At 45.8% G+C, this 16866-nt stretch overlaps 1 protein-coding gene across 2 annotated transcripts in view; it reads left to right on the top strand.

Moving 5' to 3' along the window:
* Ak5 (adenylate kinase 5) overlaps nucleotides 1–16866 on the top strand; it is a 193558-nt gene that overhangs the window by 119245 nt on the left and 57447 nt on the right. For both annotated transcript variants that reach the window (XM_055614277.1, XM_055614278.1), the window contains 2 exons: nucleotides 3068–3158; nucleotides 8702–8775. In XM_055614277.1, coding sequence (XP_055470252.1) covers nucleotides 3068–3158; nucleotides 8702–8775 — 165 coding nt within the window. The remainder of the gene's footprint in view (nucleotides 1–3067; nucleotides 3159–8701; nucleotides 8776–16866) is intronic.

Here is a 16866-nt window from a genome sequence, read left to right on the forward strand (position 1 = left end):
ACGAGACCGGAACTTGTTTCAGACCTGAAGATGATGGGCCTTGGTGTGAGAGGGCGTTCCTGGACACATGTTTATGGAGGAAGTGCACACGCTTGGACATACGTTCCAACAGCATCATCGAAGATGCTGAATAGCTAAAGTACAGCAAACGGCAATGGCAGTGAGGTGCCTTGTCACAGTGAGGAGATGTGATATGGAGCTATAGTGCCTTGGGGGTGGAGCTGATGAAGGCTGTGAAGAGCGTTCCCTGGGCTAGAGCTACAAGACTAGCCAGAGTGTCTTCAGCTGCTCTTCTTCTTCCTTTCTTCCGATGACAAAACAAATCAAGGTCACATTTACACTGCAAAGACTTCAATTTAAAGGAGTTCTCTTTTCAGCCAGGAATGGTGATACACGCCTGTAATCTCCACACTCAGGGAGGCAGAGGCAGGGGGACCATTGTGAGTTCGAGGCCAGCTGGTCTACAAAGCAACTCCAGGACAGTCAAGGCTACACAGAGATACCCTGTCTCAGAAAAACAAACAAACAAACAAAAAGGTCTGCTTTCTTACAGCATTTCCTAACTACCCTAACAGGCTCATCTGGAATCTCTTTGCTGACTTTTCCCAACAAACTGACTAAGCATCTACGTTCCCAATAAGATAAAGTGCACACAACGGGTCTTTGACGTTGCTACCCACGGCTTTCACGTGCCCTGTACCCATCCTCTGCAGAGAATCCTGCCAGAGTCTAGATCTGTCTTCTTTCCCATCTTGCCTTTATTTCCTTCTATGAAGAAATAATATGTTCTACAGAGCTTGATTCCACAGAGCTGAGCTGCAGGAATTCGAATCAAAACACGAGGCTGCCCTGTCTCAGACACAGAGCTGTCCCTGCCCGCCCCACCCACTGTTCTGTGTAGGTGTGTCTCTCCCGGGTTTTACTGTGGATTGTGAGGCTCTGAAAACCTAATCGTGAAAATCACTTCATTGGCCCCACATCCACCACGGATGTCTCAGGCTCCAGGGCAGCCTCCACGTGTCTTTAAGGATGACAGTCCTGATGCAATCTTAATGTTTTTACCCAGAGAACAGAAAAGTCACCGCAATAAAAACACCAAGTTGTCTGTAACTTAGAGGAGCATTTTCAAACATGTGTCACACAGCACGTGTGAGTGAGTGGGCATGTGTCTGTGCTCAGATGTGTGTAGGTACACGTGTGTGTGTGTGTGTGTGTGTGCGCGCGCGCGCATGAACATGGCAGCCAGAGGTCAGCGTTAGATGTAGCTCCTCAGGAGCCACTGACTTCATTGGTGGTTTATTCTGCAGGTTTACTCATTGTTATTTTGTGGGGAGGGGTTCTGTATGTGTGTATCTATGTGCCACATGAGTACAGCGTCTGTGGACATGAAAAGGACCTGAGATAACTCTGAGCTGGAGTTACAGGTGGCTACACACTGTCCTGTGGGTAATTGAGCTCAAACCTGGCTTGTGTGGAAGAGCAGCCAGCGCTCTAAGACACGGATCCACCCCTGTTTTTATTTTTGAGACAGCATCTTAGTGGGACCCGAGGCTCACCAGTTAGGTCAGGCTGGCAGCAAACCCCAGGAGCTGCCTTTCTCGGGCTCACAGCATATTGCCAGCACACATATATTCCACTGTGGTTGGCTTTCATGAAACATTTGGGGTGCCAGCTTTGCGGCTGAGGGCCCTCCTGGGGCAGAGTGGTTGGCTGAAATTCATGGTCTGAGACAAAGGAGAAGAGAACATTTCCAGAGCTTGTTTTGCTGGTTAGAGAATGGCACGCAGGGGAAATATGAAACTGAAACAGTGCTAATAACACAGCCCATTTATTTCCTTCACACTCATTCCTAAGTTTAATTAAAGGTGGACTCTCGAAGGAGAGCTGAATTGGTACCTTCCCATTGAGATGGTACATCTAGGGTACTTGATGGTAACCGGGAGAAGGCTGGGGAAGGCCCTGTCCCTAAGGAGGTTCGCGTGGCCTGTTGACTCCAGACTACATGGCCAAGCAAAGACAAAGGGGTGTTTCTGCCACTGAAAATCCGGATGGTGGCCAGTTCTGCTCCCACTACTGTAATGTCCTTTCCTAACATAGATGTTTCCTGTGTGCTTTTGAAAGCTGAGTTTTCTTATTTTTATGTGGAAATACATGCTGTGATCAGACTGGGAAATTTGGTACACACTTCATTTTGCAATGTCCAGTTGGCCTCTTCAGGCCTCTCACATTAAATAATGTAAAACAGATTATCCTATGTCCGCTGTGAGCGATGACCCTGACCAAGAAAGAGCTGCTGCTGTGGGTAAAGCGCTTACCTCACAAGCATGAGAACTTGGCTTGGATCCCCAGAACCCCACAAAGCCAGCCGCGCCTGTGTGCATCTGTGATCCAGTATTTCAGTGGTGAGAAAGAGCTTGCAACTGGAGGATAATTGAACGCTCATGAGACAGTTTAACCTGGTCTGTGCCGTACAAATGGGACAGCATGTCCCAAACAAGGTGAAAAATGAGGGTTCGCATCTGACCTCTACACACATGAATATCACACAGACACACAGACACACACACACACACAGACACACACACACACAGAGTAAAATTTTCAAAGAACTCCTAGACACCAAACATCAACTTCCAGCCTCCACAAGCATGCGCACACATAGGCATACACACATGTACACACTCACATACAACATACACACAAAAGATAGATAGATGGATGAATAGATAGGTGGATGGATGATGGGAAATCTTTGCCTCTGTTGTTTTTAACTATATATTTTATTTTTTATTAGAAAAACTAAATCAGAAAGCCATAAGTAAATTTCAATTATCCTTTTGGAACTTGCTCTATATATTGAGAAAATGGTGCTCATTTCTTAGGCATGGTGGCTGAACATTTTCCTGCCGCCACCCTTCCCCGTGCGGCCAGAGATCTGGTTTAAGCTTGCAGCTGGGTTGACCCCTGCCCCCTGATAGTCACAGCTGAATGCTGCATGCTCACTGTATCTCAGACTCCACTCAGTCAGGTGTCTCATGTAGCAAACCTGTCTGTTCCTGTTCCCCAGTTTGATGCCGACCGAGATGAGGACGCAGTATTCTGTGACATCAGCATGGCCGTCAACAACAAGTTATTTCCGAACAAAGAGGCTGTGACAGGTAGGTCTCCACACCCCTTGGCATCGGAGCATCGCAAACAACTCCCAGCTGAGCCAGGGCTCTTGTCAGTGGCTGCAGCCCTGCTAGAGTGGCCATAACCTTAGCCTCATTCTTTCGGATTCAAAAATAGAGATAAAAAACTGAATAGAAAGGAGAGGCTAAAAATCTGTCCCTGAGTGTTTGCTGATGTTTTTCTTGTCATAGCGTATACAAATCTTTGGTCGTTGCGATAAATCTGCATAGAAGAAAGAAAATCTAGCCTCTGCCATGCTTTGTGCAACTACAGCGGGTTATAGTCTCAGGCCCCTCAAACGCCCACAGCTTTGTCTTGTCACACAGCTCCCTCCTCCCTCCTGCTGCTACACCCACCCCACAGCCCCAGGATCATTCTTCTCCTTCTTTTCTAAGCCTTCATGGAGCTCTGTCATGGGACACTTGAAAGAAGAACCATGTCGACCTGCTTACATTCCCCACACTACTTTGTCTGTCTATCTGTACCCCCTCTCTCTCTTTCTGTACTCATCATTTTGTGTGAATCATCCTCCCTCGAGTCTTTTACTTTGGAGCCCAGAGCTTTTGGAGCTTGCTTTATGAGATCACAATTCAAAAGAATTGAGAACAAGATAATTGGGTTTAAACATGAAGGTTTGGGAGCTGGGAATATGATTCCAGGGATAGCACTTGTCCAGTGTGTGTGTGTGGCCTTGACTAAATTCCCTGTGCTGCAAAATAGTTAGATATATGGATTCATAGATGGATACATAGATAACTGATAGGTGATAGATAATAGTTGATAAAGAGATGCAGAGAAAGAGATATAACACAAAATAAATGATAAATAGATGAAAGATGAAAGAGCTAGAGTAATAAATGATAAATACACAGAGGAGCGATGTAGATCTCTTGTTCCTGCATCAGATGGCGTTCTTCCAGCGCACCATGGAAAGCCACCGTCTCTCCCTGCTTTCACAGAGTTGGTAGCTTTAACAGCTGTCCTGCCCATCAGTAACCCTGCCGCAAGGAGATCCTCAGAGATCCAACTATCCTGCCTCCCTGATAAAGAACAAAATTAAACCTGTGACTTTTCTGCAGGCTGGATACAAGAGCCCTTCTTATACCAAGACACCCAGCATCCTCACCTGTCCCCTGTCCAAGGTAGCATCACCTCCGCCCCTAAGCCACATCATCCCTGGAGTTCTCTTATTGGCTGAGCCTCTGGCCTTTGCACCTGTTCTTCTGGTCACACCAAATGCCTGACCCCATCTATGTGCTTACACTGCCCCAGCTCCAAAGCCTCATCTTACATGGATCAGATCCTTTTCGTGCCTCTATATAAGAGTGATATCTTCAAGACTCTGAGGATCTCTCTCTCTCTCTCTCTCTCTCTCTCTCTCTCTCTCCATGTGTGTGAGAGAGAGACTCGCAGGAGATTGTATATAAAGCCTTTCTCTCCAGCCGCCCACCTGAGCTGAGCCACTGGTCCACACTCACACATCACAGGTTGGCCAGAGCTTCACCTGAGCCCCAGCATGCTCTGGGGGCTCTTCTGCCCTTTCCTCTGCACTGCTCATGACCTTTGCACCCTCCCTCAGTGTCCCTCCACTCACATTGCAGCAGAGACATCTCCACATATCTAGGTGTCAGTCTATCTCTGTGGGCTTGTGTTTCCTTATCAGAAAGAGACAAGAGTACCTGTCGCATAGGTCATGGGTATGAGGAGGTGTGTATAAGTGGGTGTGTGGGTAAAGGGGGGCCTGTGTCCCATGGGAAAGGCTGCATGTGTGCTTGGGTCTTTGCGCAGGGCTTGAAGGCTCACAGGAACAGACCATATCTTAGACAATACATTTTGCCCTTTTTTTCCTCAGATTTGTCTCTCCTGTCCTTTCCTCCTTCTTGCCCCCTCCCCATCCCTATCCTGGAGTCACTGAAGAACCAACCATGCCTCTTCTCACTCAGCAGCTTGCCTTCTCCCAGACAAATACAGTGCTGCTTCTCAGAAGAGTTCTGCCACAAAGTGTCACTAACATTCCGGTGCCCGTGACATAAGAGTGGGGTTCTCCAACTCCGTGTGGACAGGACAGTGACAGGAAGTAGTCAGTGCTCACAGACAGTGCCCAGGAGCAGCAGCTGCTGAACAAAAATGCAGAGGCCTTTGATTCATCTCTAGTCATGCCTGTGAACAGATGCCTATAATTTCTAAACTGTGGGGCTGTATTTTACTATTTATTTACCTGCTTTCTTACTTATGCACATTGGTGTTTTGCCTGCAAGTCTGTGCGTGTATGAGGATGTCAGATCCCCAGGAACTGAAGTTATAGACAGTTGTGAATTGCCATGTAGGTGCTGGAAGTTGACCCTGGGTCTTTTGGAAGACCAGCCACTGCTCTTAATCACTGAGCCATCTCTCCAGCCTTTAAATTGTGCTTCTATATATTCCATCTTGAAACATAATCCTAACAGCCTAATAGAAATAGAAACAAGATACTGCTTTCCTTAAGAAAGAGACAGAGGGGTAGAAAAGTCTTGTTCACTGCTGCCCTTTAGGGCTGAAGAAGCCCCATTGCCAGAAGGGTGTGTCTTCCTGCAAGTTTAGATTGACATCTGTGATACTGTCCCAGAGAGCAATATGGTTTGGCTCACCTCTGATGCTCTTTAAAGCCCTTGTCTCTGGCTCTCACTTAAAGACAACATGAAGCAAAATTTCTGAAGACCACCCTACATTAATACAAGTGACAGCGGGAGTTCTTGGTGAGAAGCCAGTTCAGCTTAGAGCTTTCTGTGTCACCAAAAAAAAGGGGGGAGGATGTATTTATATCTGAAAATAAATTGAAAAACTCAAACCAGGGAGAAATGAAAGCCATGCCACCACTTTTTCTAAATGTCTGACTTCTATGGTCATTTCTGAGAAAAAAAAAAATCATGCCTGTTGTTTCATGTGCGGGTGTGTTGGTTGAAAGACAGCCCGGATGAGCACATCAGGATGTACCTGTCTCCCAGTTCACAAGTTGAGCCTTGGGCTATTAGTAAAGTCCTCATTTCCAGAAAACTGAGCAACCAGTGTCTTTCAAAATGTAAGCCATTCAGTCGTTATCTGAGCTGTAATGATACCCTTTGTCTCTCATCTGAGATATACTAACACTACCGTTGCCAGTGGCAACAGTGTGTCAGCAAATGCCATCGCTTAGCGATACACTAAGATTTCTGTCAAAGCCCCTGATTAGTAAGGATAATTTATCTGCTCTTCCTCCTAAGCAGAAAGTTTATTTTAATCAAAAGTCTTTTCATTCTGACGTTACTGAAAATTACTTTCTAATAAATTTGCTGCTGTTTCAAGAGCTAGCACGTGGTTTCTGCTCAGTGTGCTGTTTAAGGACCCTTCAGACTGTAATTTTTGAAAACAATTGAAAGGATAGTTTCCGATTCAACCTAATAAGCAGGGCAAGGGACTCTTGGCTGCTGTGCATTCAGTAAGACTCTGTGTTCCACTCCTGTAGACTCCACAGGAATCACTCAAAGGACAGCCAGAGACTAGGGAAATGCTCCTAGCCACAAACCTTCCTCCACTCGACTAATCAAGCAGACAGCATCTACACTGGAGACTAATGGAAGTGGAATACACTTCTGTTATTTTGAACACTGCTGTCTACCCAGGAAGAAAACTAGCCCTTCCTGGCTTGAGCTAGACTCCATCACTCCCCCTTTGATGTTTCACAGCCCCCACCATGGCCTCCATCCATCATCTCTCCTCATCAGAAGACTGAATGGACAGCCACGCCTTCCATTTCTTGCCCGTGTAGCATGCCGAGCCTAGAGGCAGGACTGGCAGAGCCCTTTGGGTTGCTTTGCTTGGAGTGAGTTGTCAGCAAGGTGCAGGAGAAAGAAGAGAAGTGTGAGGTTCAGGTTCTGTCGTCACATAGCGACACCTGCTCCAAGTCTGAGGTCATCCTGGGATACCCAGTCAAACTCCTTGCCAGAAGAATAGAAAAGATTAAAACCACAACAGTCTCCTGACGAGTACTTTGTCAGCTTGGCAGACAGTATGGTTAGCGACGATGAGAGAGGGTCAGTCCCGTATCACAGCCCACACCTGCAATTCCATTAGAGCCTGAGGCTGCAGCTCAGGTGAAGGCCAGCCGAACTAAAAAGTGAGCTCTAGCTTTTTTTAAAAAAAAAAAAAAAAGAGAGAGAGAGATGAAGGAAGGAGAGAGGGGAAAAGAGAGTGGAAACACGGGTGAGAACACACCTTGACTCTAGCCTAAGAAGAATACGAAGCAGAATCTAGGGCTGCTCTGATTCTGAGACGCATTGCTTACTGTTATTTGAAAATCTACCTTCCTTAAACATTCCTCACTTCATATTCTACGTCAAGGCCCAGTTCTAGTGAAACGTGAGGTGGTTTGTTCTGTCACAGAGGACATAAGCCTTTCCTGGCCAGCACTCTCCTGGCCAGCGCTCTCCTGGCCAGCAAGGTGTGTCTGCATCAGGAGGTGGCATGTCTGCCATAGAAAAGAGTTGTTCGGTGAAAGCCACACAACTGTGCTACTAAAACCCCACAGTGGAAATTAACAGTTTACCCCCCAGCCCTGGGGGTGGATGACACGTGATTTAACGCAGGAAGTACTACCAAGAAGAACAAGTCTCCATGAGAGTAAGCCTGTTTGGTTTGTTTGTTTGTTTGTTTGTTTGTTTTGTTTTGTTTGTTTTTTCTTTCTCACCTTTTGGGAACTTGACGATTTGTTTCAACTGTCAACTTGACACAAATCATCAGGGAAGAGAGTGTCGGGACTGTCGAGATCTGGTGGCCGGTGGGCATGTCTGTGGGGACTGTCTTGATTTTTCGCTGATAGAAATGCCCATCCTGAGTCTGGAACATCATGTCCTGGGCTGGGCTCTGGCCTGTGTGAGCATCCAGCTGACAATGGTGTGTCTCTGCTCTTGACTGTGGCTGTGAATGACCAGCCGCTTGAGTTCCTGGTTTGCCTTCTTCCCAGTTACAGAGTGAAACCGGGGATTGAAAGCTGAACAATTCCTTTCCTCCATGTATCTCCTTTGTCAAGATATTTGTCACAGCAAGTGAAATGAAGCTAGAGGCTGAGGTGGCCCATAGGCCTGAGGCAAAAGTCACATTTTAGAATGGGAAAAACAAAAATCTGTCTTGTTTCTAGAAGTACCAGGCTCTTCTGCGCTCTGTTCTTCATGCTTCTTGTATCTTAGTTACTCCTGAACATCCTCAAGCTGTTTCTCCTAAATGCTCATGTTCATTCTCCAAGTTCAAATTCCTGACTCACTTCCCTGGGCAGAATCTCAGTTCCACTTTGCCCTCACTGATATCAAATTTAGAACCTCACATTTCTGGTTTCTGATTCTTGCTATTGACAAATTAGCCTCCTCCGGAGCTTGCTCTCCTGAGGGCGGGGCTGGGTCCAGAGCGCCTGTGTCCTGTACCATCAGCTCAGACACACAGCATGGCAGGTGGAGGACTCTGTAAATGTGCTGAGCAAACCCATACAGTCTCCAGCAGCTAACTGTGTCTTTCTTAATAGATTCAAGTGAACTTGACCCTTTGATGTTTGATGCTGGAGACATTATTGACACTGGATCAGATTACGATAACCAGGTAACTAATCCTGAAAGTATTTTCTATTTAAATGCTTTGCATTTTAGTCTTTGTGTTTTATGAATAACAAAAATTGAAATTTTCACTTGTGAGATCTTCACAGATCACTGATAATGTGGTTCATGTTAATCCGTGGTCACCTACAGCCTTCTTCAGCTCTCTCATCCCACCCCCCCAACTCCATTCACAGACCCAAAGCAGTTAGTTAAGGAAGAGACTTAGGAGAATTCCTTGAGACACAAATAAGTTACTTTTGCCCAAGAATTTGTTTGTATCTCTTTTGTGGTGGTTAATTTTGTCTAGTTGAGTAGATTAATATGCTGAGGGCATGAGTGTGTCACCTTTGGGCAAGGGGTCAACTTACAGCAAGATCTGAGTAGGGGAAACACTATTCCACAGTCTGGCGTCCTGGGCTGAATGAAAAGAGAAAAAGAGGGCCACTGAGCAAGGGCCTCCTTTCCTCTCTCGGTGTGTGTGTGTGTGTGTGTGTGTGTGTGTGTGTGTGTGTGTGTGTATGTCTGTTTCTTTCTCTATTCTGTCTTTCTTTCTGTCTTTCTCTGTCTCTATCTCTCTGTCCCTGTGTATTTCTGTCTCTGTGTCTCTGTGTCTCTGTCTCCCTCCCTACTTTACAAATTCACCAGGATTCAAGGAATCAGGCCCACACTGTCACCACGCCCCTCTGATGCGCCTCCCCTCCCTGTGATAGGCTCACACCCTGACTCAAAACAAACCTTCCCTCCCCCCTTTGGCTACGTCTCTTGACATTTATCAGAGAAACAAGAAAAGTAGCAACACACGGACCCGGTCATAGATGAAGAGTATGGCTGAGCATGAGCCGTGATACAGAGATCTGCTACTCTGTGTCTAACTCTTTGCAGGGAATGGTGCACAAGGTAAGCATGGCCAAGGAGTTAAACACAAGTTGCCTTTAAATAAAACTGAAGATGTTGATCTGGGTCATATCCCTCTCAGCAGGAACATTCTCTACTGCTATATTTGAATGAGCCAAGATAGCTGGCAAATGCTATAACTCCCTAATTAGGTTTTAGGGTTTTTGTTTTGTTTTTCAAGATAATGTCTTAGACTCTGTGCCCACTCTGATCAGTGCTTCTCAGAAGCAGTGGAAAGCCAAGTGAGTTCTTATGATGGCTTCTTCTCCCATTTCCAACTAATTTATGTCACAACTGAAGCAAATGTAACTGACTACTATCCACATGTGACTAGCTGTGTACTTGGTGTGTGTGTTTGTGTGTGTGTTCATAAGTTAAGTTCCTTCCATCACAAAGCATGAAAGTATTGACAGCTATATAAACACAGGATGTCACCAAGCATTGATAGCACTTGGGAGCAGCTGTACATGGAAAACTAAGCCATCAGCCCTGATCTGACTGTTGAGCTAACTCTCCACAGCATCTCCACAAGCAGAATTACGATTTCTACTTCACAGATAAGAAAATGAAGATAGAAAGGGTCACAGTCACACTCTTTCACAATTGAGGATGTGAACACAGGATGTGCTTTTATATTCATAGTGTTTTCATTAGCATATGCCATTTATACATATTAATGGCTTTCACTGTGTTGTTTTCATACATGTACATGAGATTTGGTCATATCTCCCCATTACTTCCTCCCATGTCTCTTGATCACCCAACTAGTCAATGCCTCTTTTACTTTCACGTGTTGTTATTTTCCTTTGAGGACCCAGAGAGTTTCATTATGGTTGCTTACATAAGAGCCAGGGAATGCTTACAGTGGCATCTGCACTCACCATTCACAACACTGGAGAAAACGCCTCATCTTCGGCAACTCTTAGCTGCCTACACATCCTCAGGAAGGGACAGAGACTTATGAGCTTTCTCCCACTCCACGACAGGGTGCTGACCTGTGCAGTCTCAGTGATTACATCTGCTAAGTTCAGGAGTGTCAGGACCATGCCAGGCCTGGGAGCGTGTTCTATGGACCCCTCCTCTTGCTCCCACATTCTGTCTTCCGTGATGATCCCTAGGCCTTGAGGAGGGTGATATAGATGTCTGGTTGTAGCACATGTTCTAAGACCCACAGTAATCGCCTCTCATCCGACGTGGGAAGACAGGCCAAACCTTTTCAGTTGTTGACCCTGAAGGCCTCTGCTAAGGCAGCCACTGTTCACACGGTGCACCTAAATCAGAGACCACACAAAGAAATGAGTGACAGCAAGAAAGCCAGCAGCAGTTGGGAGGCTTCACATCCCCAAGGGCCAGTGATAATGGAAAACACTGAAAGCAGTCAGACATAGGAATATTTTAAATATTCAGAGAAATACAGGGAAGAGTGGAACCATGAAACGACTATAAGAATGAAGGGAAAGAGAAAGGAAAAGGAAACAAAGGACTGTGATAGGTGGGATGGTTGATTGACAGGATCTGGAGTTATTCAGGAGACAAGCCTCCAGGCACACCTGTGAAAGACCAAACTAGACATTGGGCATGCCAGTAAGGGGTTAATTGAGTAGGTTAATGAGAAGGGAAGACCCACCATGGAGAAGGGTAGCACTCTTCCCTGACCTTGGTTCTTAGACTGCATAAAAAGGAGGAAGCCAGCTGAACACCAGTGAGCATCTCCTCTCTGCGTCTTGACTGTGATCAGCCCCTTGTCACCTTGACTCCCATGTTCTGATGGGCAGTACCATTGAACTGGGAGGCAACCCTTCATTCCCAGAATTGCTTTTGTCGGCTATTGCTGCAACACCAAGAAAACTAAGACACTTGGCTCAAAATATCATTGTTATTGAAATAAAAATGCCATTAACAGTTTGAAAAGTCACAAACTGAACACAACTAAAAATGAATGATGGAGCAGGAAAAAAAATGCCTTAAAATAAAGCAGAAAGCTGAGCAGTTGTCTGGTATGAGGAAGCACTCAGCAGATACGGAGGATCAAATTAATGAACTAACATATATATGCTGAACACTCCAGAAGAAAAGAATGAAGACAGAGCAGAGGATGTGCTTTAGCAGACAGTGGGTGAGAATTGTGTAAACACAAAAAGCAAGTTCTCAGATTGGGAGAGCACACTCAGTCCAAAGAAGAATCAAAAATCAGTCTCCTCTAGTCTTTCTTCGTGTAGTCCCTGGACAGACTTTGAGCTTCTCATTCCAGGGTCTGCTTAGGTACTTGTAATATATGCTCATTAAACAGGTGAGGGCACTGTCTCAGGAGCTTCCATCCTAGCAAGGAAGGCACACAGTAAGACGCATGTTAACATAATGTGTTGGTAAATTCTCTAGGTTGTCAGATGCGATAAGCAAAGGGAAAGTGGAGAGAAGAAGGGGAGCAAGAGGTTTCGGGGCATGGGGCATTAAATAGAATGCTCAACTAAGTGGATGACCTCAGCAATGAGGCAGACTTAGTGAAGGTGACGCACAGCAGACAGTACAAGAGAGGAAAGCCAGACCTTCAATGCGACAAGGTGCTGCCCGCAGAAGGAACGGCAGTATGGTGGCAGCAGACTGAGGGATGACACTTTTGTACTTGCCGTCTGGACCACACTGTGAAGCAGGGGACATGTCCCACGACGTGATGTCACTAACCCTTACAGTAAGCAAGCAGCTCTGCTCGTCCCTGGCCTACAGCTGAGGAAAGCGAAGGTGAGTAATAGCCCAGGACAGCACGCTGACAAAGTTAGGAATCGAACTTTGATGTTCCAGGCACAAAAATCTGCTTCTCCTCTCTAAAGGAGCCCTGGCCAAGGTTCCTGAAATCTATTGCCAGCTCCAGGTGACAAATTTTAGTTATTATTCTTGACCTTGGTGTGTTTAACACTATAAAATTCACCAAAATGTCTTGGGTCCCGCAGACCATCTGGTCTCTGCTGCAGTGACTCAGACGAAAAGCAAATGAATGCAGCCGAGGACCAATATGGCCGTATTTGTGGGGAGTGAAATCTGAATGCTGCAGAATTCTCCTGTGTCATATTCAACCTTTAAAAAGTGTGAGCCACCAAGACAGTTTGAAGGTAGAGACACAAATGGTGTTTCACCCAGGTCTTCGTTTCTTTGGGAAGCATCTGAGGGAAGACAAAATGTGACTTGGTTTTCAACTGAAATAAAATATATTCTATTCTTAAAAAAATAAAAATATTAAGACTGCTTACAGCTGAGAGGCTGGATAGAAGCAGGAAGCCAGAGAATCTGACCAGTGGGCTGTGCTTTGCTGATCTCTACTATAAATGAATCCTTGGTTCTTGATAGTCTCCTCTCTTTGAGGGTCTAACATCCCTAAAATCTTCATTCCTTAACTTCTTTTAGGTGATTTCATCCTCAAGAAAGCACATGAGATAGATGTGACTTTCTATGCCTTATTTTACTGATTTAAAAACTGAGGTACCAAGAAATTAGGCAGTCAAAAGAGACAAATCTGGAAATTCAAGAGATAGAACCAGAGTTCAAATCCAGAGAGCTGACTCCAGAGGTGGGGTCAGGAAAGACAGGCTAGGCTATGCTGAACGGTGAATCAAAATCCAGGGCCCTTAACCCAGAGGGTCTTTTATGTGTGACTTCCAAAGAGATCATAGGGGACTGTAGGTTCGGGGACTGAACCTGGTCTTGAGGAATGAACAAGGTCTTAACTGAACTCACCCCATGTTTGGTAGCATAGGGACCCTAATTCCTAACCCTAACCCTAAGGTGTCACCCCTGGCCCACATAATCAGTGGCTCTACGCAGATGATGCAAAGAGGTGGAACATGGAAAATGGACCATCCTGTGTGTCTAGGGAGGACTTAGGGAGCCCCAGCCAGCTGCAAAGCTGCAAAGCTCTTGGTCTTAGCCTGCAGCTGTATGCTCTCTGCGATCCGCCTCTCCTCTCACTCATTTCTCGATGCCCAACTCTTCATTGATCCATTATTCAAATATACATCCAGCATCGCGACTGTGGCCCCTTATGCTTGGCTGCGTGTGCTCTCCTCTGAGGGCTCAGCTGCAGCGCGCTCTGGCTTCACCCCGAGCTCCTCAATGCTCTCCCAGTGCATGTATCTACCCACCAAATAGCACTGGTTAGATTTCTCATGTGCATCTCAAGCTCAGCATGTCCAAACCATCCTCCCCCACAAAATCTGCTTTTCCTTCTGTTTTTCCTCTATTTCTGTGAATGATGCCACCATCTTCCCAGCTGCCCAAGCCAGAAGCAAAGGTGCCTTGCTAGTCTCGCTCCTTTCTCACCCACATTGCTTCAGCCAGGTAGGTAATCAGGTCTCCTGGGCAGGAATGGTTCTGGTCCTCTCCAGTCCCACTGCCCCTGCTTGGGCACCTTGTCTGCCCAGCAGTCTGGGACAGCTGAGTAATCTTTCTGCTCCTGTCCTCTCATCACTCAAAATTATCATTATGACAGCAAACTCAACCATGGCAGTGCACTGCCTAAAACCCTTCCTGGCTCTCCACTGCTCTCAGAATCTCTTAATGCAACACATGGGAGCTTGGGACTCAGAATTTGACCCCTTCGTTGCTGTCTAGCTCATCCTTGTGGCCAGTCCAGCCATACAAAGCCATTTTCAGTCATCTAAAATGGAGTTGTCCTTTGAAGTCACCTTCCTTCATAGAGAAGCTTCCACAGCTCATCACATCTGCCCAGATGGCCTGAGGGTGCCTCATCAGCACCACGCTGCTCCTGGAGGAAGCCCTTCTCTTACTACCATGCTTGGTTAGCTGGGTGCGGGGGCACACACCCATAATCCCAGCACTGGTAGGGCAGAGGCAGGCAGAGCTCTGCCAGTTCAAAGCCAGCCTGGTCTAAAGAGTGAGTTCCAGGCCCAAATAGGCTACAGGCTGAGACCCTTTCTCAGAAGAAAACACTAACACAATACTTGGTTCATCTTTTTCAGGGGCCCATGACACCTTAAGCTGTGCTATTTGCTTGCCTGTCATAGAACATGTAACGGCCGCCTCACAGCATAGGCCTCTCCAGGGCAAGCCGTGGAAGCTCTGATGAGCTCTAGGGCCTTGTTTCTGCTGTTAGACCAGATCCCGTCGCGGGCCCCTGACTTGGGTTATAGAACACACGGAATGCTAGGACATCTGCCACCCACTGGGCACTAAGCTTCCCTGACACCCCAGCCACACATGGTCAGATGAGGCATAGCACAGCCCATACCTGTCCAGAGGAAGTTCTAAGACACCACACCATTCCCAAGCACACAGGCTTTCTTCAACACAGCCTGTCCCGAACACTTCCATTACTCTTCCTATGACCTCGCTGTTCTCTGCTGGAGGAAAATGTGGTTTTATTGGAACAAAAGAAAATTGTAGAAACAAAACCAGGAAACAAAAGTAAATCAGTTTTCATTAGGTGTTTCAGAAAGGCTAAGAGCTGTAGAGAATGAAACTGGAAACAGCATTTATCCACTTCCAGAGTTAAGAAATAAAACTGCACATAATGAAGGCTGCTGTTGGTCCCACTGTTCCAACACTGCACGGCCCAGACAAAAATGCAGAAAGCTTCTGTGCATCACTTTCTGCTCACATCCTCTGGCCTCCCAGAGGCTTCCATTGCTCTGGTGCAGTTTATCAATCCTGGATCTGTTCTCCTATTTCCACTCTTTCTAGAATACCAGAACCAGGAATGCAAGTACTTTATCTCCTTATCACTGGTCCCTAAAACAACTGGCCTGTGGCAGACAGGAGTTCAGCAGTCAGTTACTGGCCATTAAATAACGTGTTCCAACATGACATAAGCACTGTTTCTTGTTATGTTTTCAGCTCCTTATAAATGCCTGTGTTGTCCATATCTGCAGCCTGATGTTTTGTTCAGCCTGTGCTGATAATGCAGATCGCTTGGTGAATTTTGACTGTTATACCATAACTGCACAAAATTATACCACAGCTTAGCTATTACTTCTTTCTATAACATCTCAGCTTGGTACTGGCACGGATACATTCACAGAGACCAATGGAATTGAGTAAAAGACTCAAAAAAAAAAACCCACAAAGCCACAACTATCTAACCTTTGACAGAAGTGTCAGAAATATACACTGGAGGAAAAGGAGATTTCATTGACAAACCGTAGTGGGATAAACACAGAAGAATAAAGTTAACCCATATTTTTTATTATTTAAAAATATCTATTCCTATGGGCTCAAAAATCTTCATGTAAGATCTGAAACTCTAAAATTGCTAGAGAAAACATAGGAAGAATATGTCAAGATAGAGACAAAGACAAGAACTTTCTGGAAAGGACTATGACAGCACAGGACACAAGGACTGACAAGTGGAGTTAGCTGTAATTTCAAACTTTCTGCACAACCAAAGAAACAATTACAAGGGTGAAGAGACAGCTAAAGACTGGGCAAAACATTTTTGATAACCATGCATCAGATAGATACAGGGCTATTATTTGGAATACATTAAAAATGTAAAAAAAAAAATTAAACACCAGAAAAACTAACCTGCCACTCAGATAAATAAGTTAATGAACTGAATAGACAATCTTCAAAAAAAGAAAACAAATTGTCAGTAAATATTTGGAAACATGTTCAAAATGTTTACATATAAGGAAAATGCAAGTGAAAATGGCTAACATCCAGAAAATAAACCACAACAGCTTCCAGTGGGGATAAGGGGACAATGCTGAGGATGAGGGTTGATGCTGAAGATGATCTGAGGATGAGGGGTGATCTGAAGATGAAGGATGATGCTGAGGATGATCTGAGGATGAGGGGATGATCTGAGGATGAGGAGTGATCTGAGGATGAGGGGTGATCTGAGGATGAGGGGTGATACTGAGGATGATCTGAGGATGAGGAGTGATCTGAGGATGAGGTGATGATGCTGAGGATGATCTGAGGATGAGGGATGAGCTGAGGATGAGAGGATGATCTGAGGATGAGGGGTGATCTGAGGATGAGGGGTGATCTGAGAGATGATCTGAGGATGAGGGGATGATCTGAGGATGAGTAGTGATCTGAGGATGAGGGGATGATGCTGAGGATGATCTGAGGATGAGGTATGAGCTAAGGATGAGGGGTGATGCTGAGGATGATCTGAGGATGAGGGATGAGCTGAGGATGATCTGAGGATGAGGGATGAGCTGAGGATGAGGGGTGATGCTGAGGATGA

The sequence above is a fragment of the Psammomys obesus genome, unplaced genomic scaffold (genome assembly GCF_907164565.1).
Source record: "Psammomys obesus unplaced genomic scaffold, mPsaObe1.curated_primary_1811, whole genome shotgun sequence".
NCBI lineage: Eukaryota > Metazoa > Chordata > Mammalia > Rodentia > Muridae > Psammomys > Psammomys obesus.